Here is a 24,692-nt window from a genome sequence, read left to right on the forward strand (position 1 = left end):
GGAATCTGAGGCCCAGAGAGGTTAAGTAACCCATGTAGAGACACACGACACATGCTAAGTAAAGAGCAGAGCTGGGATTCAAACAGATCCCTCTGATACCTGAGTTCTGGCTATAACCACACAATTTCAGCTAATTCAAGCCCAGAGCAGAGCTCGGTAACTACTAAACGAATGAATACAAAGCCAAGAATATTTTAGCAATCAAGTCACAGATTAAAAGAAAAATTCATGCCATCATTTAGACATAGATGGAAAATGAACTTTCCTAATGTCATTCTTCTTTCAGCCAATATTGGCTGTGATGAACCAGACGTGATGCTAGGGGCTGGGGAATGCTATGGTGAATCTAGAACTCATTCATTCACTCGTTGATTCATTCACTCATTCATTTGTGGACTGTTTATCGAGTTCCTGGTCTGTGTGCACCAGGATTCAGGCTCATTGCAGAGGAAAAGGATGGGTAAACACACTGGCAATTAAATGAGGTGTTACCGTCACTGTATAACGTCCTTTTTCATCTTGTCATTCATCTTGAACCACTGGTCCTCGAAATGAGCTCAGTGAGGCTGAAAATAGTTTGAAAACCCTCTATCCAGACAGGCATCTGCTTTGGGGGAGTGTTACTGGTGTTTACACACCCCTGTCTAAAGGCTTGAATACATTATTCACTGATGGTACTTAGCACACATCAGCGACCGCTTCGCTGGTCTTTCATCACTTTCCCCACACACCAGTGGATCCTGGCAAGTGAGAGCAGCTGGGCTGAGGGGCCGGCAGAGTGCCGTCTGAGTGCTGTCTGAGGACCCCAGAAGTTATCAGTTTACAAGCAGATTTTTGCCTGTGAGAGCCTGTGTTAGACGGTACGTGGCAAAGCCTGCTTCTGGGCTAGGCTAGACTCTGCACGTGTCCTTGGATGCTGGGGATAGCTGATAAAGATGCTAAAGAACACCAAAGGAGTTGCTCCCAGAACCAGAACTGAGGTCCAGTGCAAGGCTGTGGTGGCTTAGTATCTCACAGGCATAATAGTGGCACGTCCACACACACCCACTCTCTATGTGTCACTTTTGTGTGTGTGTGCCGCGTGGCTTGCGGGATCCTTTTCCCCCAACCAGGGATCGAACGCGGGTCCCGGCAATGAAAGCACCGAGTCCTAAGCACTGGACCGCTAGGGAATTCCCTCTATGTGTCACTTTTAATAACCGTTGTGTGTGGCGCTTATCGCAACAACTGCCCACAATTAATTGTGTCCTTCTGCTTTCCAGCCTCTGTAAGGGCCGGACACTCTATTCTGTGGTCAGGGATGCCAAGATCGTCTTGGATGTCAACAAAACGAGGCAGATTGCCCAAGAAATTGTGAAGGTACCGTAGGGTCTGGGGCCTCCTCCCTGAACCTCAGAAAGACCCCTCCTGAGACTCATGGTCTGGCTTCAGATCAACAGTCTGGGCTTAAAAGCGATTAAACTTGACCTGCACGATACCAGGCCAGATACAAGCATGAGGGATGGTCTACTAATGTTTGGTTTCCATCTGGTGCCCCATCATCATGATAATTGGGTGTGTGCAGAGACCCGGGGCGGGGGGAGGGACTCTTCTCATTGATAAACTCCCTTACCCCTTGAAGCCTTGAATTCCCATGAAGGTAAGCCCTCTCTCTCCACAGCTGCTGGGGAGGCATCAAATTGGTGTTGTTTGGGATTGAAACAAACAGGAACACCTGTTCTCTGGCGGGCGCCTCATTAGTCCATGGTCTTCAGGTTGTTATTTCCCATCGGAAGTGTCAGGACTGAGCTGCAAAAAGAAATAAAAATGTGACTGCTCATTAAGGCAAAGAGAGGAATCTAGACGTTTCACCCTTAAGCTTGACCTCCCACAGCCCCTTCTCCATGTTCTTGATTATCGCCTTGTGATATGTCTCTTGAGGCGCACAGTGAAATTCTGCAGTTGTGTGGGTTAAGTAGATCTAAGGAGCAAGTCTCCTGCAGATAAGTTATTTTGCAGAATGGAAGTGGAGAACATGGCCGATGGGATTCCTTACTCTGGGGGCCTCTTTTCAGGTTTGTCCCCGCCCCTCTCCCTCTGGGGAGACCTTCCTTCGTTTCTTCTTCAGGAAGCAGAAGAGCTTAGATGGAGATGGTTTTGCTATGATGTGAGGGGGGTGGCAGATTTCTGTCTTGGGGACCCTGCCTGTTCCCACTCGCCATGCCTTCTCCACCCCACCTGCACACCTTGGCATTTGGGTCCCAGATCTGCAGCTGTTCAGTGCGGTTTCAGTGGAAGGGCAGGGCGTGTGAATCGTGACCCCGAGCCAGGCTGGCCGTGAGCGCGTGGGTGTCCTCTGGCAGCTCCCTGTGCCCTTGTTTCTTGCAGGGCATGGGCTACCTCCACGCCAAGGGAATCCTGCACAAGGACCTCAAGTCCAAGAACGTCTTCTACGACAACGGCAAAGTGGTGATCACAGACTTTGGGCTCTTCAGCATTTCCGGGGTGCTGCAGGCTGGCAGGTGAGAGGTGGTAGGAGGTCCCAGAGGGGTTCTTGACAGATGACGGTCAGGGGATGAGAAGTCGCCCAGATGGCTTCAGTGACCTAGACGTGATGCTGGACCCGAGGTCGCTTAGCTGCGCGGCTAGGCTGCTGAGCCCATGATGCAGTGCGGGTGCCCGGGTCACACTCTGAGTCCCATGGGGCCTGTCTTGGAAATGGCGCCTTTGAATGGGCACAAAGCATGCTTCAATCCTGCAACGCCCTTGCCCTTGAGTTTCACTGGAAGACACTCTCCTTACTCCAAGCACGCACATGGAAGCTGGGCTCCCCCAAGCACCGTTGCTCAAAGTGTTCTTATGAATCCCGTTGGTTTAGCACAGCAGGAGTGTAGTTAAGAGCAAGGGATTGAAAGTCAGACCCACCCGGGGCCCAACTTGACTCTGCCACTTACGAACTGTGCCTTCACTTTCCTGCAAGAAAAATGGTGGGTGTGATGATTCCTGCCTCAGAGGGTCATTACGAGGGTAGAATAAGACAACACACAGCAAGCATCCAGCACAAGGCCTGGAGCACATCAAGCACTACAAAGAATACTGGGTTGGCCAAAAAGTTCGTTCGGGCTTTTCTGTACCATCTTATGGGCAAACCCGAACGAACTTTCTGGCCAAGCCAGTGGCTTCCGTGGAGTTGTTGTAATTAGCATTAATTTGCTTATACCTCCTCAGTATCACCCAGGAGGGTCATTAACTATTGTTAAGTAATAAACTCTCAGCCACCACTCACCCTGGAGCAAGCTACCTTGAGTTGACCATGTGAAAAGCAGCCTGATCCCAATTCAGAAGGTCTGCCCTTTGTGACTTTTAACTTGGAGTGTGTGACACACACACACACACACACACACACACACACACACACTTTAAACCCAGCATGTTCTCTCTAATCGTGCCTCTTTCAACAAATGGTACGTCTCTCCAGAAAGGCAGCACCCCCCAAGCCCTGGTTTCTCTCATTGTACTTCCATTTCAGCTGCTTTGGAGAATCCCTGATCCCTTTGAGGTACACCCAGGAGCCCCCCAACAAAGTGAATTTTGTTCATGCTCTGTAATACCTTGAATCTCAGTCAGACCCTCTGAAATGCGGTGGAGCCAGATCTAGCTGTTCCTGTGTGTTGTAGTAACAAACAGAAGCTTAAGGGTTTTTTTAGAGTTTACTCCACCCAAAGAGGTTCATCTCCAAAACTACATCTAGTCCCTAAGATAAGAAAGTAAGTAGACAGGAAATTAACAAACGGATCAGTGGATAGATGGAGAGAGTCATCAAGTCAGAACCCAAGAAGCCAAGAACCCACTTAGGTTCCAGTTTACTGGTTGGGGAATCGCTCCCTCCCTGTTTCCATTGCCCCAGGCCAACGACAGAGGAAGCAGTTGTTGACATCACTATGAGCCCAAGTACTTGTGTCAAGACAAGAGGTTTAGCAGGCGTTGTCTTCAACCTAGCTCAAGGCTCTTAAGAAAAAAAAAAATCAGATTCCTCCCTCCTGGTGGCAGGTCCACACGCTTTCTCCTTGTCAGGGGCTTCTCCCCCAAAAACCAGAGGGCCTCTGATCTTTTCCCTTTATTTATTTATTAAAATTTATTTATTTATTTATTTTTGGCTGCGTTGGGTCTTTGTTGCTGCATGCAGGCTTTCTCTAGTTGTGGCGAGTGGGGTTTACTCTGTTGCAGTGCACAGGCTTCTCATTGTGGTGGCTTCTCTTGTTGTGGAGCACAGGCTCTAGGAGTGTGGGCTTCAGTAGTTGTGGCACGCGGGCTCAGTAGTTGTGGCATGCGGGTTCAGTAGTTGTGGCTTGCGGGCTTAGCTGCTCCGCGGCATGTGGGATCTTCCCGGACCAGGGCTTGAACCCGTGTCCCCTGCATTGGCAGGCGGATTCTTAACCACTGCGCCACCAGGGAAATTCCTGATTTTTTCCCTTTAGATTCATGGTTTTCTGAAGCCACAGGGAGACGAGAAAGCAAAGGGAAAAGGAATGACCTTCAGCTCATTCATGAAGGCCCAGTGTCAACCAGGAAGGGAGTGCAAGTCAAGGGCAAGGTGGCTTCTGGCCTTGTCGCCCAGACAGCACACTGCCCCCGCCCCCACCGTGCCCCAGCCTGGCTGTCAACGCAAACCCAGTTGGTGTTGCAAGAGGCCAGGGAGCCCTCAGCAATCTCTCCCAACCAGAGATCCACAGCGTCTGGCTACCCAGGAGTAGCCATTGGTGGCTTCCTGTGCTTTTTTCCCTGTTGGAGGGAAAATAGGGCTTAGTTCAGAACTTTGCTCCCAAATGGTGTGCTATAGAATTCGTGTGGAATTGTGGTTAGGAGTTTAGTCGCTGGAGTTTTAAAGACTTGCAATCAAACGGATGTTAGTTCTTCCCCTTGTTACCTTCATGGCTTTGGGAGGGTCACTTAAGCTCTTTGAGGCTATTTCCTGACCCATAGAACAGGGGTGATATCCACCTGATTGTGGGCACATAAGAATTAAGTTGGGTGGACAGCCTGACATACAGGAGGTACTCAGCAGGAGTTACTTGCCTTCCTACCCTTCCCTCAGTTAGACCTTGGGGCATTGACAGTGCTGGGTGCCCAGAAAGGGGAGCTCAGCCGAGCCTGGGGCAGGGGTGGGGGTAGCAGTAAAGTGAGCACGTCCTGAACATCCATACAGATGCCAGAGCTTCCCCTGAGCCCGTCCCCGGCATTGCCTTGCCTACAGCTGTTCTACCATCGTCCAGAAAAGGTGTCATTTGAGATGCCAGTGGTATCATGACAGTTGCCCACAGGCTGTTATTGATCATAATAATAACCATAATGAAGATGATTTGGGTTGGTCACCGATGGGTCCATCACCATGGGAACAGGACACCCCAGGGTGTCTGTGCCAGGCCTGGCTTCCAGCCCCCTCTAGGCACATGCTCACGTCCGCCCCAGGATGATGGTTAGCGAGTGGCCAGCACCCTCCTTCCTGGCCCAGCCCTACAATTCCAAACCTCCACTGCCCCAGTGAGTCAGGAGGAGGCGGAAGGGGCTGTTGGATGAGATGGGAACAGGGACGTTTGCCCTTTTGGCAACAGCGTTCCACTCCACCCCACCCCTCAGGGCCTGGTCATGCCAGTGGGGTAGCATGATATGTCCCCACTACACTGATGTTCTTGGGGTTTCTAGAACACCCCAAAGAGGGCCTGCCTTGGGCCTTTGTCCTAACTTCTCTCCTGCCTGGAATACTCTTCTCCTTGTTTGTATGGCTGGATCCTTTATGTCATGAAAATCTTAGGAATACTCTTCTCCTTGCTCGCATGGCTGGATCCTTTATGTCATGACCTTCTGCCTGGCATATGCTTCTCCTTGTTCGCATGGCTGGATCCTTTATGTCATGATCTTCTGCCTGGCATACGCTTCTCCTTGTTTGCATGGCTGGATCCTTTAGGTCATGATCTCCTGCCTGGAATACGCTTCTCCTTGCTCGCGTGGCTGGATCCTTTATGTCATGAAAATCTGAAAATCTTAGCTCACATTGTACCTAAAGTCAGCTCCCTCTTATCTTTGACACATTCTCCTATTTTAATCTTTCCTATTTAGATAATTCATTTGTCATCACTTTCCCCTACCAAAGTACAAGCTCCAGGAGGGCAGGGACTTTGTCAGTCTTGTTCACTGCTGTGGTCCCAGTGCAGAGAACAGAGCCTAGGCAGAGCGGGTGCTCATAAATACAGTCGGTCCTCATTATTCACGGATTCCATATCTGCAAATTCACCTACTCGCTAAAATTTATTTGTAACCCCCAAATCAATACTCACAGCACATTCACAGTCATTCGTGGCCATGTACAGGGTGGTGAAAAACTTGAGTCAACTGATGCACATGTTCCCAGCTGAGGTCCAAGGAGAGGACGCTGTGCAGTTTTGTTTCAGCTCTCATCAGCGATGACCAGAGGGTGGAGAAGGGATGGTGCAGTGCGGGGCAAGGAGCTCCAGCTCTGGGGCCAGTTGGATGGGTTTTGCAATTCTGCCCCCTGGTAGTGGGGCAGCCTCAGGGCAAATCACGTAATACTTCTGAGCCTCGTTTTCTCTTGTGTAAAATAAAATAGACTAGGATGAATTGTTTTCAGGATTTAAGATTATAATCTTTTTGAGATGTGTGCATGCGTGTGTATATATACATTTCCTCCAGGAGCAAAAACTCAGTTTTCACTAATTCAGTGTTTGCTGAGACTTTATAGAACATAAGCGCCACAAATAACAAGAATCGGCTGTATTTGTTAAATGAAGATGGAGAAGGGGGCGCCTCAGAGGCGAAGGGACACGATGACTGTTTGGGTGTTGGGTGTCTCTGTCCAGATCAGCCTTTCCTGCACCTCCCACTGAGTCTTGGCCTCAAGTACAAGGTCAGGCAGTGCTTGATGGGGGGCTAGGGATGGGGGAGGAACACAAGAAAGCCAGCAGAGATGGTCCAGGGACTTGGGGTCCGTGATGGAGGACTGGTCCTCCCTGGGCTGTGAAACGGGGCTCACTCTGTGCTTTGCTTCTCCAGGCGTGATGACAAGCTGCGTATCCAGAGCGGCTGGCTGTGCCACTTGGCCCCGGAGATCATCCGCCAGCTGTCTCCTGACACAGAGGAAGACAAGCTCCCCTTCTCCAAACACTCGGACGTCTTTGCGCTTGGGTAGGTGGCCCACTCTGGCTTTTGAGAGCCCCAGCCTGGGCAGAGGGGCACTTCCCAAAACATTCCCTTAGTGCTTCTGGAAGGGACAGGGCATCTGTCTGCGGAGGAAGAGGTGGCTGGATTTCTGGGTGAGTTAGGGGGGATCTGAGTGGGCTGTAGTAGAGAGACCCTAGCAAACCTTCGTGCCTGGTTTCTAACTGGTTGTGTGACCATGGCAAGTTACCTGATTCATTCATTCATTCGTGCAATAGCTATTTACTGGGTGCCTGTTCTTAACAAATTGTCAAAAACTTAGTGGCTTAAAACGACCTTTATTATCTCAAGTTTCTGTGGCCAGGAATTTGGGCGTGGTTCTGAACTGGCTCAGGATCTTGCATTAGGCTGCAGTCAAGATGTTGGCCAGGGCTGCGGTCTCATCTGAAGGTTTGACAGGCTGAGGATCCATTTCCAAGGTGGCCTGCTCACATGGCTGTTGGCAGGAGGCCTCAGTTCCTCACCACACAGACCTTTCCAAAGGCTGCTTGAGGGACCTCACAACACGGCGGCAAGAAGCTGCATTGCCTTTATGACCTAGTCGCAGGAATTGTACATCGTCACTTCTACCGTATTCTGTTTGTTAGAAGCAAGTCAGCAAATCACAGGGAGGGGAATTAAGCTCTACTTTTTACAGGAAGGAATATCAAACAATTTGTGGACATTTTAAAACCACCATAGGTCCCTATTCTCTCTTGTCTGGTGGAAGACAGACAAGGAAACAGGTTTTTTTACAAAATTCTGTGATAAGTGCTATGCTGGGGATAAACACAGGACTGTGGGAAGAAAGGAGGAACTAAATCCAACCTGGGAGATCAGAGAGAGCTTCCCGGAGGAGGTGACTCCTGAGCCTGTGTTAAAGATTGAGTGTAAGTAGTCCAGGTGAGGGTAAGGTGAAGTGTTCCAGATAGAAGGAGCATATGAAAAGCAACAAGGGTGAAAAAGAACAAATTGCCCACAATGGAGGAATATGTGGGGAGCAGGAGTGGAGGGAAGAAGATGAAGCTGATGGATGGAGAATCAGGAAAAAATGAGCCTGGGGTGGTGAGATGAGGGACTAGAGAGGAAAGAAGGCATTCTGCAGGGACCTAGAGGCTGAGTTAAGGAGTTTTCATCTTCAGGGCAGTAGGGAGCCACTGATGGTTACTGAGCAGGAGAGTGACTTTTAAAAGTGTATTGAGCACATAATCACACTCTGAGCTTTAGAACAATCACTACTGTGTTGAAAACGGAAAGGAGAAGGACAAGATTGGGGCCAGTTGACCAACCCAGGGGGGAGATGCTGAGATTCTCTGCTGAATCAGTGCCAGTGGGTGTGAAAGCTGGGATTGGACATAAGAAGCAGCATTTTGCGGGTGGAAGTGATAGGGCTTGATTGTTGGTTTAAATGTGGGTGATGCCAGATATCTGCCTGAAGCAACTTGGCAGAGAGTAGTGTCATTCCCCAAAGTAGAGACCCTGGAGGTGGGGCAGGGTTGGGCCACGCCAGAAAGGCAGAGAGAGCAGATTCGGACACAGTGAGTGTGAGCCGCCTTGGAGACAGCCGAGGGGAGCAACCAGAAGGCGGCTGAAGCCACACATTTTAAGTTTGGGAAAGAAGAGTTCAGGACTTGGCGGCCAAGAGAGTGACTGCAGCCGTGGGAGGGGATGAGGTGTCTTTGAAAGTACAGAGGAGGGAGAGAGGGTCCAGGGCACAGCCCTGAGATGCAGATCCGGACGCTCTGAGAAGGTGCAGCAGGAAGGCTTCCGCGCACCTGTCCCTCAGATGGCCGTGCTAATCCTCACCTTACCTCGACCGACCGCGGGGGCGGTTACATGGACTGGCAGAGATAAGCTGGGAAAGCTGTTTGGGAAAGTTGGAGGCTTGCAGATGTGTGCAGTTAGATTTAGCGCCACCAAGAGATGTTACAGAGAATATCTTCCCCGGAAAAGCACCCCTGCTGCGTGCTCTCTATAAATCGGGGTGGGGGCAGTGTTTGCGGCCACATCAGGATCCTCGCCATCTGTCACTTGGGCCCCTTAAGAGGCTGTCACTTGCCCTGATTAGTTTATGCCCAAATCTTTATCTAGTTAGATATTGTTATCTGAAACCAAATTGCAATAATTAAGTTGGTATATTTTACTATCAGTTTAGCAAAAGAAAAAAAGAATGTAATTAACAAAATGTACCAAAGTAAGTAATTGGTTTTCCACTGGAGTTTTAATCTTTAGCAATTTTTTTCCCCTTCAAGCGCGTTTCTCTTGAAAGTTAGGTTTGAAAGGAAGTTTTAATGAGGCTTTTATTCCTGACACTGCTGAGTTCCGAGGGGCCTGGTGCTCCCGGTTTCCTGCCAATTAGCTGCATCTTGTTGCCTGGGAACATCATGCTGGGGCACGACTTTGAACAAAAATGGGCCTTAAAAGTGTATTGAGCACCGTGTTAAGTCTGTGATGGGTGCTGCCTCATGGCATCTTCAGAAGCACACTTTGAAGCAGGTACCATTGTTCCCAATTGACAGATGAGGAAACTGAGGTTCCGAGTGGCTTAGTGACTTGCCTTATGGTAATTAGCAGTGGAGCTGGGAGTCAAACTTGGGACATCCTGACCCCAGGGTTGGAGCTTTAAACCGCAGAGCCCCCAGGCTTGAGAGTCATTTCACTACTCAAAGCCCTACTTCCCTCAGCCATAAATTAAAGATAATAAAGCCCACTGAGATGTTCTAAGGATTGAATGAGAAAACACCTGTAAGGCACACAGCACAAGGCCAAGCTCCTGATAGGCTCCCTTCCCCCCTTCACATGAGTGGTGCCTACACTCTGTGTGTGCCTCCTTCACTAGGCCCCAACCATCAACTAGAGGGTTGCCCTCCCAAATAGTTCACTGCCCCAATTACAAAGGACGCTCAAATGGGATGGAGTGTAGGTTTCTCAGTATAGCATAATGGCCAGTGGTGTAATTCTGTAGTCAGATGGCTTCAACTCTGGCTATACCTCTTATTTTGCTGTATGACCCTGGGTAAGGTATGTAACCTTTGTGAGCCTCAGTTTCCCCAGCTGTAAAATGGAGCTGATAATAGCACTTCTTGTTTAAAATGTGGGTTTAATTATTATTCGGGTTTGATGAGGCCAATAGATCAGGAAACAACTACCACTGGATAGTTTGTTATTCACAGTCCCCAGAAGGAGAGGGCACATCATACGACGCAGGGCCACACGGGGAAACACCAGGGTCAGTCAGGAGGCAGAGGGAGCAGGAAGAAAATGTGGGCAAGAGCCGTTATTGTGGTTTTCTCGGGAAGGAAGGGGCGAGACAGGGTAAGCAGGCTTAGCATTGGCTAGCTTAACTAATTTCAGTGGGCTCTGGGGTATGGGGGCTGTCCTGAGTAGGGAAGGGGAATATTGGCCCTGAGCCTGATAGAGGAGACGGAGGGATGGTGGAGGACTTTGGATTGTTTAGTGTGCATATGAAAAGCACACTTACAGGTCAGTCCTTTACTATCTCTAGGAATTGGCTAGCCCTGGGAGGGGCAGTCCCGCCAGGGTCAGCAAGGCCCCAGATAGCAGAACATCAGAGTAAAAGCCATGCTAATACACCTCCCCCATAATCACAGTAAATACAAAAGGCTAAGATTAGTGTCTAGCGCAGAGTGAAAACTCAATAAGTGTTATTGTTTATGACGAAAAGAACTAGAATCATCCCGCATGTAACTTGAGAACTTCCTGACCACCTAACTCAACATCCCAACACCTGAGCATCACCACCCCTCCTCGCCCCAGAGGGATGAGAAGATGCTGAGAGGCAGAACCCTAGAAATAGCTGGTTTGATACAGTCCTCTATCAGTAAAAAGGGTAACTGAGTGCTTCGTGTTCTTTAAAGCAAATTTACATAAATTATCTTAGGTTCGAAGAAAGATCATTTCTTAGGATGGTTTCAGTTAGTCCCTGAGTTGGGAAATCTTCTCAGTGAGTTGAGACCTATCCCCACCGTACAGCTCAGTGACACCCCAGCATCCTCTGAACACCCCGACACATGCACCATAGTCCTCACTGCCGCCCACACCTCCCAGCATCACTTAGGCACTGCCCAGCCCATCTCCCCATCCGTCCCCACGTGCCGCTTACTGCAGCAGGCAGTCGTTTCTTCCATCATTACAACGTCGTGATTTATGAAACAGACGATAACATAGTCGATCTCTCTAGAATAATTCCGGCATCGAGTTGTTCTGGCATTCAGCCTCCCAGATAAACATTCTTCCACTGCAGTTTTATCATCATTCTCATTTGGCAAGTAGGGAAACCTGGATTCAGAAGGGAAGCAACCTACCCAGTGACATATTACTAGCATAGAATAGAATCAGGACTTGAACCCAAGGCAGTCTGACCCTCAGATTGTTTTTTTTTTTCTTTCCACTATTTCAAAGGAAGTTTCCTTCTTAGAACACACAAATATAATAGAAAAAAATTCTGTCCTTTCTATCACTGAGAGGGAGCCCTTGTTAACGTTTGCTGTGTTGCTCTTATTCTCCTGTCCATACATATATAGTGGTATTTAAAAAGCATAACATACCTTATATACAGTTTTGTGTCCTGCTTTTTTCACTTAAAATTATATTTTGAGCATTTTTTATGTCAGCAAAATTTCTTTGAAATGTTATAATAATAATAATAAATATCTTAGTTTATGGATTTACCATAATACATGTAACCAGTTATTTTTTTAATCTTTATTGGAGTCTAATTGCTTTACAATGTGATGTTAGTTTCTGCCGTACAACAAAGTGAATCAGCTTTATGTGTACATATATCCCCATATCCCCTCCCGCTTGCGTCTCCCTCCCACTCTCCCTATCCCACCCCCCTAGGTGGTCACAAAGCACCGAGCTGATCTCCCTGTGCTGTGCAGCAGCTTCCCATTGCTGTTTTACATTTGGTAGTGTGTATATGTCGATACTGCTCTCTCACTGCGTCCCAGCCTGCCCCTCCCCCCATGACCTCAAGTCCGTTCTCTACATCAGCGTCTTTATTCCTGCCCTCCACTAGGTTCATCAGTGCAATTTTTCTAGATTCCATATATATGTGTTAGCATACGGTATTTGTTTTTCTCTTTCTGACTTACTTCACTCTGTATGACAGACTCTAGGTCCATCCACCTCACTACAAGTAACTCACTTTCATTCCTTTTTATGGCTGAGTAATATTTCATTGTGTAGATGTGCCACATCTTCTTTATCCATTCATCTGTCGATAGACACTTAGGTTGCTTCCATGTCCTGGCTATTGTAAATAGTGCTGCAGTGAACATTGTGGTACATGTATCTTTTTGAATTACGGTTTTCTCAGGGTATATGCCCAGTAGGAGGATTGCTGGGTCGTATGGTAGTTCTATTTTTAGTTTTTTAAGGAACCTCCATACTGTTCTCCATAGTGGCTGTATCAATTTGCATTCCCACCAACAGTGCAGGAGGATTCCCTTTTCTCCACACTCTCTCCAGCAGTTATTGTTTGTAGATTTTTTGATGATGGCCATTCTGACTGGTGTGAGATGATACCTCATTGTAGTTTTGATTTGCATTTCTCTAATGATTAGTGATGTTGAGCATTCTTTCATGTGTTTGTTGGCAGTCTGTATGTCTTCTTTGGAGAAATGTCTATTTAGGTCTTCTGCCCATTTTAGGATTGGGTTGTTTGTTTTTTAGTTATTGAGCTGCGTGAGCTGCTTGTATATTTTGGAGATTAATCCTTTGTCAGCTGCTTCATTTGCAAATATTTTCTCCCATTCTGAGGGTTGCCTTTTTGTCTTGTTTATGGTTTCCTTTGTTGTACAAAAGCTTTTAAGTTTCATTAGGTCCCATTTGTTAATTTTTGTTTTTATTTCCATTTCTCTAGCAGGTGGGTCAAAAAGGATCTTGCTGTGATTTATGTCAGAGTGTTTTGCCTATGTTTTCCTCTAAGAGTTTGATAGTGTCTGGCCTTACATTTAGGTCTTTAATCCATTTTGAGTTTTTTTGGTGTATGGTGTTAGGGAGTGTCAATTCTTGTTATTGAACAATTGTGTTATTGCTACTTTTTTCAGTGTTCTATATAATGGTGTACAGAAGATCCTTGTCATTGAGTTTTTGTCTGTATCCCTTATATTCCCCTTACAATAGTTTCCTAAAATTACAGGCATGGGGTCAGAGATCCTAGCCGCATTATATTAGACTGTTCAGGTTCTAGCTTTTGATTCATTTTAATTCAGGCACCAGAGAAGATATCCTGGGATAAGCATGACTTCTAAGACATTGACAAAGCTTTATGTACATCTTAGGTAGCAGAACACCAGCCCTGTGAGGCAGAAACTAGGGGGCCAGAGTGGTTAGCCAGCAGGCTGACTGGGTGGGCGCGTGTTGGTAAGGGGACACGGAGTTGCGAGGGACGTATCACACCCTTTAACAATGTCTGCCAACAGGACAATCTGGTATGAACTCCATGCCAGAGAGTGGCCTTTCAAGACCCAACCAGCAGAGGCAATAATCTGGCAAATGGGCACAGGCATGAAACCCAACCTCAGCCAGATTGGCATGGGAAAAGAAATCTCGGTAAGTCCCGGGATAGTGCCAGGCCTGGGGGATGAGGGGAGAAGCAGACACGATTCTGGGCCTTCTTTTTCCTGCATGTTAATAAGGTTGCAAACGCTTTCCTGGAGGGTGACAGAAAGCCTGCGCACAGACTCGTCAGGTGATCATGTGGAGCTTAGAAGGCAAAGCTTTTGAACTGTGCCTGCAATTCAGGTTCCTACTATCAGGGCACAGTAACACTTGGCCAGGTTTTTCCCAGCAAGGGATTGCTGAGCCTAGTAGAACCAGTGAATCCCTCTTTTTCTGTTATTTTTTAAAGACATACATTAAGATACCACTGGTAGGGGCTTCCCTGGTGGCGCAGTGGTTGAGAGTCCACCTGCCGATGTAGGGGACACAGGTTCGTGCCCCAGTCCGGGAGGATCCCACATGCCGCAGAGCAGCTGGGCCTGTGAGCCATGGCCACTGAGCCTGCGTGTCCGGAGCCTGTGCTCCGCAACGGGAGAGGCCACAACAGTGAGAGGCCCGCATATCGAAAAAAAAAAAAAAAGATATCACTGGTATTAATGATTCTAATTTTATTTGGATCTCCATAAAATTTTTAAGGCATTATCCAACTCAGAACAAGACATGTGGAAACAGAGAAGCCTGAGTATAAATTAGTAATCATCCTCTAAAACACATCAGGAAGAATCCTGTTTTGATCAGAAGCTAGATGTGTCAGGGAAGGCATAATTATCCGGTATGTTTTTAAGGATTACCTGTCTCTAGATTTCCTTTCTCAAGTGAGGCAATTACTAAGAGTAATTTTCCTGTCTGTGACTTTGAGGGCGCTTATAATATTAGGATGTGGATAGAAGCTTCAGGATTCCCTTTTCTCCCTCCTTTTTGAGAAAAATGCCAAGAAACTCCTTGGGGAGCATTATTGATTTCAATGTATCCCAGACCTTCTCTAATAGGATTTACCTAGTTTGCTATATAGGCTCAGAAAGTGGATGAGTAAAAGGATGTTGCAATGGATGAGTGATGCATGGCTGGATGGTAGATAAAGGATAAATACATGGACTGAGATGAATAGATAGATGGATGGGTGGGTGGATAGATGCATGGGTGGGTGGCTGGATGGATGGGTGATGGAGGAATCTGGCAGTGCAACAAATGGGTAGACAAACAGACAAATCCAATGAGATGTCAAGGAGTAATCAAGAAGGTACTAGTTACGTTAAATCACCATCTTGATTTCTTTTAGGACATTCTTCTCTTCTGCTGGGCCTTTGAACAAGAAGAGAGACCTACCTTTACCAAGCTTATGGACATGCTGGAGAGACTGCCAAAGCGAAACCGCCGCCTGTCTCACCCTGGACATTTCTGGAAGTCTGCAGAGTAAGTGTTCCCCCTTAGCATCTCTCCCCACTGCCCTGTCCTCTGGCCTTTGTCACCTTTTTGCTCCCCTCCCCAGCTCCTCTGCCAACCGTCTCCTTTCTGTGTACCCACCTCCCTCCCCAGCGTACTACCCTTCCCCACCGTGTTTCTGTTCAGGGGAATCTCCTCTGCAATTTGGGTCCTAGAGGCTGCCGTACAGGGCCTGGATCCCCGCGGTTACCATGGCTGCCTCATTGCCTGTTTCCTCCTGATGAAGGTTGATGCCCCAGTAAGTCTGAGCATCACACAATGAGGTGGTACCCTGAACCCACCAAGCCCTACCTGTCAGCTATTCATCAAAGTAGAAAAGTCCTGGGGTGTACCTATTTCACGGACTATAGACGGGCAAGGTGTCTGTGTCCTATTCCTGTACCCACGGCAGACATGACTAATCTATCACAGTGCATCTGCCATCACTCAGTGGTACTCATCAGCAGTTATTTAGAATCAGTGCATGGATGCCTTTCCTGGCCATTCCAGATTTATCCAGCCTCCTTCTTTTACACATGGAGAAACCGTGGCCCAGAGACATTCAGCAACTCACCCACATCTGCATGGGGTGTTGGTGACAAAGCTGGGGACACAGGTCAGGTCCCAACTCCCTAGTCTAGAGTTTGCTCTCCCCACAACATCAGCCCCTCTAGACTCCTCACTCACACTCATCGGCTTTGAGATGGTCACTCTGCTGCTGTCGTCCTTTCAGAAACCACCTGGGTCGGCAGTGGATTGGGGGAGGGCTTGGCTACGGTAGGCCCAGGATCTGGGTCCTGTCTAGGGCTTTGTAATTTGCACAGGGGACCAACCAAGAGGTCTCAGCTGCAGCTGGCACATTCCCAGGAGGAGAGCCGCTAACTCAAAACTCGCCTCTGGGATCTTGGGTTTGCCCCTCCATGGCTCCATCAGAGGACCTGGCATTTCTAGAATCCCAGTGTGGCTTAACACGTGGTGAGCTGGAGGCAAGGCTGGGGCAAGCCTGCGTTCCAGAGCGGTGCATCTCAAAATTTAATATGCACTCATATCACCTAGGGACTTTGTTAAAATGCGGATTCTCATTCTGTGCGTCTGGGGTGGGGCCCAAGATCTTGCATTTCCAAGGTGACACCGACACTGCTGGTCCATGGACCACCCTTTGGGCCTGTGTTGTCCCCAAACAGCCACATACCACATGGGGCTATTGAACACTTGAAGGGGGTGGGTCTAGATTGAGATGTGCTTTGAGTATAAAATCTACACTAAACTTCAGACTCAGGAGAAAGGAAATAATGGTTAATCCCTCCTCTCCCTAACCCCTAATCTTCCATCCACGTTCTGTCTGTATGAATTTACCTGTTCTACATGTTCCCTGTAAGTGGCCGCGTACAATATTTATCCTTTTGTGTTTGGCTTCTCTTACTCAGCATGTTTTCAAGCTTCATCCATGGTGTAGCATATGTTATTAGACCATCGTTCCTTTTTACGGCTGAGTGATATTCCGTTGTAAGTCTATACCACGTTTTGTTTGTTCATTAATCTGTTGACGGAGGCTTGGTTTGTTTGCACCTTTTGGCTATTGTGAATAGTGTTGCTGTGAACATTGGTGTATAAGTGTCTGTTCAAGTCCCCGCTTGCAGTTTTTTTCCTCGCCACGACCACCAGCACGACCTCCATCATCTGGGCACCACTCATTAGACACGTGTGTGATAGGTGCTGTGTCAAGCATTCTGTCTGCATTATCTCACTGAACCCTCAGGGCCTCCCTAAGAGGTAGTCTGGTACCCCCAGAGGAGGCACAGAGAGGTTAAGTGCCTATTCACAGGTCACACAGCTAGTAAGGAGCAGAGCAAATATTGGAACCCAGATGGGTCTGGACCCTAAATCCATGATCTTGACCCCTCCATTCTGCTGCCTTCTAGGCAAAGACTGCCTGTCTTTCTAGAACCATCCTGGGAGAGTGGGCATAAGTTCTGCCCCTGACAGCCCAGACCCTGGCTCAACGGTAGTCAGCAAAGCCTCCACCCACAGCTGGAGTCTATGGTGTGGGTCTTTTCTCACCTCCGCTTCCTTTATCTCCATCCCTTACTGAGCATTCTCAGCAACTCCACATGGCACACGGGCTGGTGTTCTGGTTCCACGTGGCCTCAACCCAGCTCACAGCTGGGTGACCATCCTAGTCCAGAAGCTACATGCTCCAGTGAGAAGAGCCTGCTGCCTCCTGGCTGTACACCCTTGGGCAAAACACCTAACCTCTCTGAGCCTCATCTGTAAAAACGGTGCAATGTGCCTTTCTTGCAGGCTATCCTCAGGTTTAAACGAGATCAGGTATGTGAGTTGCTTGGCACAGAGCCCAGCGCATAGTAGCCTTTTCTTGTGGAGGGCGGGAACAGCTCATCTCAGACCACCTGACCTCCGAGAGGGCGCTAATTCACAAAAGATGGCGTTGTCGTACCCATGTGACCTCTTGCCACTCTCTCCCTTCTCTCCGTGCTCCAGGCTGTGACCACTGGACAAAGGGACAGCGCTCAGCTGCCTCAGCTCCCAAGCCACCTCTCCTCCCCTGCTCTGCCCTCTGCCAGCTCAGGAGGCCAGAGGCTCACCATCAGAGGGTACCGACCCCGGCCGGCCTGGGAGCGCTGCACGACTGAGCCCGGCAGCTTCCCCGCACCCCAGACCCACGCCTTCGCTCGGGCAGGGGTAGGGACCCCGAGCCAGGACTTCATGGGACCAGCCAGGGAGATGCGGAGTTGATCAGTGAGGCCCAGGGAACAGTGTAGACGAGAGAACTTTGGGCTGCATGTGGAGCCCCTGGGCCGTGGAGGCTAGGGCAGGGGTCCCACGCGGGCAGGCTCACAGGACCGGTCTGTGTGTGCGTGTGTGTCTACGTGCGCGACACCGTCCGCTCTCGATTGCCCTTCGTGACGGGAGTCAGGCTGCCCCAGGTCCGGGGCTGAGCGCCCATCAGCTGTTTCGGTGTCTGTGTGGTGGGTTCCAGCTGTGCTCTCTGGAAAGACGGGACGGGAATGCAGAGCTGAGCGCGCGCTTAGTGGAGGCTACGGGGCCGAGATCTGGGCGGGAAGCTCAGCTGTTCCTGTGCAAACATCTGTTCTCGGAGGCCCCCCCACCCCAAGCCTGTCAAGGTTTGGGCACCTCTGCGTATCGCTCCGAAGTGCATGTCTTCTGCGCTCTGGGTCTCTCTGGGCTACGCTTCCCCGTTTCCGCTGCCCTCTCCGTTCTGTGACAGCCTCGTCCCCTTTCTTGCTCACTGCCCCCCACTTCCATTTGGAAAGCACAGTGGCTCCCTGGCCAAGATGACTTCGGGGGCTCCTTCCAGCTCACCTTCATCCATGACGGCCCCCTGAAGTCTGAGCCTTGGAAACTGGGGTTCTGGGAGGGGGAGGTTCTAGGACATTCTTTTTCCCTCCCTCTGCCCTGGCACTTACACCAGCAAGTTTATCCACCACCATGATGGAGATGGGTCGTTGGGTTCGGTGTGTGTGTTGGGTTACAGGGCGTGTGCACGGCATCTTGTTTGCAAATGACCCCTCCCGCGCTCCTGCTGCTTCACCCTTAAAAAGTCCAGCTGGGGAGGCGAGGAGGGCAGCTCTTTGTCGGGGTTCTGCATTTTCAGCTCCAGCTGGTGCTGAACCGCAGAGCGGCTCCCCGTTTGACGCCTCTGCACGCTCAGCGCCCCTGCCTTCCATCCCTCACCTTCACTCCCCACCTGGCCCAGCTGCTCTTGCTGTAACCACACCAGGGTCCAGTGTTCTGCGCGGAGGTCGCTGGGAGCAGGTCAGGTGCAGAATGACGGGGAGGGCCTCCGTCTTACGTTCCTTACCTGACAAGGGAATGTCTTACGTTCCCCAAACCCTGGACCCCATTCACCTGACCAGGCATCCGAGGGAAATCTGCCCCCCAGCAGGGCGCTAGCAGGACAGCTGGGCATTAGGCAGGAGGCCCAGGCTCTGCCCACAGTCCCGCCGTACTTCTTGGGCACTGCCCAGCCTTGCTTCTGGTCGCCACCTTATCTAGATGTCTCCCTCAAAGAGAGGGGACCTCCGACTTCAAAAACCCACCTGGGCTCAGACTCAACGTCCAACCAGGGATATGGGGATCTTCCCCACTTTGGTTCACGCTCTGGGGGGCCAAGCCTGCTTCCAAACTGGGAAAAATGATGAGACCGGTCATGCTTCCCGAGACCCTGGCTGAGGGAAACCCCAGAAGGCCTTCCTGGTTACTTTCCCAATGCTCCCACCTGCCTGGGACCAGAGGCTCCAGGCCCCCATGTGGGCCATTCCTAAACGTTCCTCTTCTGGGGCATCTGTCACTGTGGCCCTCAGCCCATCATTTGCGTGTCTGGAGGCGTTGACACGTGTTTGCACAAGGCCCAGCTGCTTTGCTATCGCTGCGGGCAGCTCTTGTCAGCGGCCGCCGCGCTGTTAAGGCAGGTCACCCAGCGGACCCGCCCCAGGCCTGAGCCGGGGCCTCCTGAGGGTCTCACATCTCTTTAGCCCTATCAGACTTCTTGGGTCCGTGGACCCCAGTCTTTATCATGGACCTCTGTGTGTGCGGGGTGGGGGGGGGAAATAAGCAAGGGGATGAGCAGACAAGGTCAGCTCCCGGAAGCTGCAGCCCACTCCCTCTTGCCTCCGTTGTTTCCAGAATCAACTAACAGGGCCACCCAGAGCCTTTGGCAGGGCCCAGCAGCATCTCCACAGGCTGATTTTTCCATTTGTTCACAAGCACCAGCTTGAGGTTAGGGGCGGAGCCTGAGGGACCCAGGGAGAAACCCCAGCTTCCCCTGCGCCTTTGGAGCTTCTCTGCCTGCAGAACAGGGTCCCACGTCACCTGCTCTCGCCTTGCCGCCTCCCTCTTTTCCCAGGTCTTTACTTTGTTCCCTCCTTCCTCAGTCTCCGCTGTAGCCAGTCCAGCCCACCCCGCACCGCCCTCCAGCTGCACCACCCTGAATTGTTAAGAAGCCAGCTTTTATTTGCAGACATTTTGATCCAGAAGGAACCAAGCCACCGCTTTCCCTGCTGACCTCAGTCCTTATTCACTGAAGCACTGAGAGGAGGTCATGTTCATTCATCTTTTGCAAGGGGAAAAAAAAGGTGGTGTGTATATTTACACCATAGTTGCCAGCCCACCATTGGCTCATTCTGTAGAATCCACAGCACAGATTGTGTGCACACGTCCAAAATCACAGCTGTGTGCAGGTGCCCGGCACCCAGCAGCGAGTTGCCTCTGTCTCCGCCCTGCTTTCAGCAAACCCTTAGGTACACAGGCTTCCCAGATGGACCAGTCCACAGGGTAGAGATTCACTAGGGAGCCTTGACCTTGCCTTCTTTCAAAGGCATGTGGATTTGCACACTGAATTCCCACCAGCTCTTCCTGGTCACAGGTCTTTCTTAAAATGGGGCATCCCCTTGCAGGGGGACCTTATGTGGGGACATCTCCACACGTCACCATCCCCAGAGTGAACTGGAAATTGAAGTCTCCACTTAATTGTTTCAGCATCGTTTTCCCTTTGCTGGTCAAAAAGAAAAACCTTGTCTTGCCATGGAGTCCTCCTTTATTTCTACCTTGGATTCTGCGTCATTAGAAGCCCTGGATTGATCTCTGGAGACTAGACTCCTGTATCTGGGAAACCCTGGTCTGCCGCCTTTCCACCTTCCAACCCATGTGCACACACCCCGTCCCACTCGTCACCGCCCACAGTTCTTGTCCTCGCCTGTGACTGATCGTCTAAGGAACAGGAAGCAAGTGATACACACTGAGGCCCGATCACTATGTTTAAAAATCTCAACTTAGGGTTGGCACGTTATGCCCCGTGGGCTACATCCAGCCCACCAAGTGATTTTTACAGTGTTTAATTGGGGGAAAAAACAGAAGAGCTCATGATACGTGAAAACTCTACGAAATTCAAATATCAATGTCAATAAACAAATGTTGGTTCACAGCCACACCCACTCATTTACATACGGGCCTTGGTTTCATTTGTGCTGCAACAGAGTTGGCTACTTGTAACGGAGACAGGGTGACCCTTCAAGCTGAGAATATTTACAGTCTTGCCCTCTACTGAAGACTTTTGCCAACCTCTGATCTAGGCGACTGTCAGAAGGAAGAAAAAACCAGTTTGCACATGGTTCCCAGAGGAGGAACAGGAACCCAGGGGGAGGGAGTTACAGGGGCCAAGAACGAGTTCCAGCAGGGGAAGAACTTTCTAACGGCTTGCCTTGGAAGGTAGAAAGCTCCCCGTCCTGGGAGAGGCGTGAGCCGACATTGAGACCCCTTGGTGTGCAGGACCTGGAGGGAATTCGGGCCTCAGAGGTTGAAAGAGTCTAATCTGCTCAGGCTGCCGTAAAGAAACACCACAGTCTCGGGGCGGCGGGTGGTGGGGCGCAGGGGGGCTTCAACAACAGAAATGAATTGACTCCCAGTTCTAGAGACTGGGAGTCCAAGATCGAGGTGTCAGGGTTGGTTTCTTCTGAGGCCTCTCTCCTTGGCTTGCAGACAGTCAGCCTCTCACTGTGTCTTCACGTGGCCTTTCCTCTGGGTGCACACATGCCCGGTGTGTCTCTTATAAGGACACCAGTGATATCGAATTAGGGTCCTGCCCTTATGACCTAATTTGACCTTAATTACCTCTTTAAGGGCCCATCTCCAAATACAGCCACACCAGAGGTTAGGGCTTCAACGTATGCATGGCGGGGGTCTGGGGTCTGGGGAGGCGCACAGTTCAGTCCATAACAAAGACCCTTGGGATTTCACAGACTTATTTTAGGGGCTTTTGAGGCAAAACTCCCATCCCTGGCTGGCCAGTTCTCAGCCTTGAGTCCCTAAACTTGCCCTCCCTGTCGTCATCCCTTGCCAGCCTTCTTTTGGCCCAGCAATCCCCTGAGGGCTGGTCTGGCTTCAGATATGCCACCCATACCCTCAAGCCCCCTCCCCCTCTGCACTAGTCGGCTAGGGCTGCTGTAGCAAAGCACCACAAGCAAGAGGAATGGACGCTCTCACGCTTCTGAAGCCCAGAAGTCTAGAATCAGGGTGTGGGCAGGACCAAGTTCCCCCTGGCACCCGTGAGGGAGTCTTTTCTGGCCGCCCGCTGCTTTACTTCCGGAAGTTTCTGGCAATCTCAGGCATTCCTTGGCTTGCGGACGCATCTCTCCAGTCTCTGCCTCTGTCGTCACACAGCCTTCTCCTTCTGTTGTCTGTCTTCTCACGGCCATCTTCTCATTAGGACACCGAGTCATATTGGGTTAGGGGCCCATCCTACTCAAGTTCAACTTTATCTTAACCAGTGCATCTGTAGTGACCCTATTTCCAGATAAGGTGGCATTCTGAGGTACTGTGGGTTAGGATTTGAATGTACCTTTGTTTTGGTGGGAGCAGGGAGCTCAGTCCAACCCTTGACATCCTCTAAGGAGCTTTCTCTTGTGCCTTGGCTGGTCACCTTGGTTCCTCCGTGGCAGATCCCCTGGGAGATAGATTCCCCAGACGCCTGGGCTACGAGGGTCAGCCCATTGCTGCCGCTCTTGTCAAACGTGCGCCCTGACCCACGCCTCCGTCCCTGGGGTCCAGTAGTCCCAGATTTCATCTCCATGGATGAGGGTGGCGGTCCATTGAATGAATGAATGAATGCGCTTCAGCCCAGGGTCTGAAAGGGCTGGTGACACGATGCTTGCCTTTATTTATATTCTCACTCAGTGGCAAAGGAACAGACCTCGGTGAGTCGTGCTTTTCCTGTGTCCTCTTTCGGCTTTGCCTGTGAAGTGAGGAAGGTTTTGAGCAGGCTCAGGACGATGCTCTCCCTGGCCCCCAGCCCCACCTTACGCCCCCCAGCCCAGCCCCCACCTGTAGGTAGTAGTCCTGACCTCGGAGAGGGCTGAGATGCAGCCTATGTCAGCCTGGACCCGGGAATGTGGGAACCCCGTGTCTGGAAGGCTCTTCCTGACTCTCCCGAGGGCATGCCTCGGCGGCCTCATTCCTCTCCTGTCACTGACCACCCTCTCAAGAGCATACTGTGCACGCCCATCCTGTTAACCAGCTGGGGCAGAAGGTTGGTGGGAGACCTTCAGTCTCCCCGACTTCCTCAGTTTACCTACGCGCCAGCACCGAGCGTAGCGCCTGGCACGTAGTAGGTACTCAATAGATGTTTGCAGAATGCCGGGGTGGAGGGTTGCTGGGTCAGAGCGAGGCCCTGGCACAGGGGTCAGACATCCTTCCCTGCAGCCAGGGGCTCCACTGGCAGGGCTGGGCAGTAATGGGATTCCCACAACCGGGTCCTGTGTTGTGGCTCCCATGTCACTCCAAATGAATTTGCCAGATTCAACGGTCATGACTCACAAAGAGGCCCATTGGGACAGGTGTCCCAGGGTACCTAGGCCCTGGGAGGCGGAGTAATGATGCATCTCTAACAGCCACTCTTCAATGAGCACTTACTATGTGCCAGGCCAACTGAATCCCCATGACTGGACGGTCCTGGGAAGTAGGTACCATTATCCGCATTTCACAGGTGAAGAAACTGTGGGAAGGAGCCGTAAACCAGCCTGTGAAGTGGTAGGGCCAACATTTTAAATGTGATTCTTTGGGCTTGTTCGTTCCCAGGAACCCACCTCCATCTTGAGTGGTATATGCCCAGCTGCCCATCGGGATGTTACAGTCCACACCTGTGCTGTTATCTGTAGCTCATAACCAGGAGAGAGGGAAGATGCAGGGGAGGGTGGGGACCCTCGTGGGAGTTTGCACGGAAGCTCCCACTTACGGTCCCAGACTGACAGGCTGCCAGGAGCTGCCCGTTTCCAGGAAATGGGCATCTGGGTTGGTAAAGCCACTCCTGGGTTCCTCCAGCACCCCTGCACCGAGCAGCCTGTACCGTCCGCTGAGCCCTCTCCCTCTCCTGTACTTAACATTTAACTGTGGGCCTCTGTCCCAGGAGGCTCACCAGTGGGTCCTCCTCCCTCTCAGCGGTCACACTGACCGCTGGGATCCTACTGCCCCTTTTCCTAACACCAAGAACATGAAGGATTTCTCGTCTTGGGGTGAGATGGCTGCTGTCCCTCTATTGAGGACCAAACTAGAGGAAATGGGCTTTGCCTGGAGCCTGCCTGATCCAGGTTGACCCCGGATCAACACAGTTTACCAGTTGTGTTGCATAGACCTTTAATTCCATAGCAGACTAGATGGACGTTGCATTATTGGAAGGGTTCTGGGACAAATAAGCATCGGAAATGCTTAGGCAGAACAAGGTTGAACTTAATTCTCGATTGCAGGACTTACCAGAGCTTTTAAGACACTACCACGTAGTTAAACCTGTCAAAGGCCACCAGCAGGCTGCTCTCTTCCTAAGCTTCCCCAGGCTGGTTTCTGAATCCCCAACAAGATGAACCTCTGTGAATTCAACTCAACATCTTACACTGTATTCTGAGAGCAGGTGCCAGCTCACAGAAGAGAACAGCTGACCCCCAGCATTTACCCACCACCTGCTAGGAGCCAGGACAGGTAGATCGACCCCGTCCAGCCCCACCTCCCCTGGAGGCTGGCACTGT

General features: G+C 50.4%; 1 protein-coding gene across 1 annotated transcript in view; it reads left to right on the plus strand.

Moving 5' to 3' along the window:
* The window catches only part of KSR2 (kinase suppressor of ras 2), a gene marked incomplete at both ends in the record, with an annotated part of 397,529 nt that extends 382,393 nt beyond the window's left edge, over window positions 1-15,136 (plus strand). The window contains 5 exons of the mRNA XM_082668163.1: window positions 1,263-1,359; window positions 2,368-2,501; window positions 7,048-7,179; window positions 13,641-13,770; window positions 14,999-15,136. Of these exons, the coding sequence (XP_082524289.1) occupies window positions 1,263-1,359; window positions 2,368-2,501; window positions 7,048-7,179; window positions 13,641-13,770; window positions 14,999-15,136 (631 nt within the window). The remainder of the gene's footprint in view (window positions 1-1,262; window positions 1,360-2,367; window positions 2,502-7,047; window positions 7,180-13,640; window positions 13,771-14,998) is intronic.
* Between the last annotated feature and the right edge of the window lie 9,556 nt (window positions 15,137-24,692).

The sequence above is a fragment of the Grampus griseus genome, assembly GCF_964374135.1.
Source record: "Grampus griseus genome assembly, chromosome: 12".
Classification (NCBI taxonomy): Eukaryota; Metazoa; Chordata; class Mammalia; order Artiodactyla; family Delphinidae; genus Grampus; species Grampus griseus.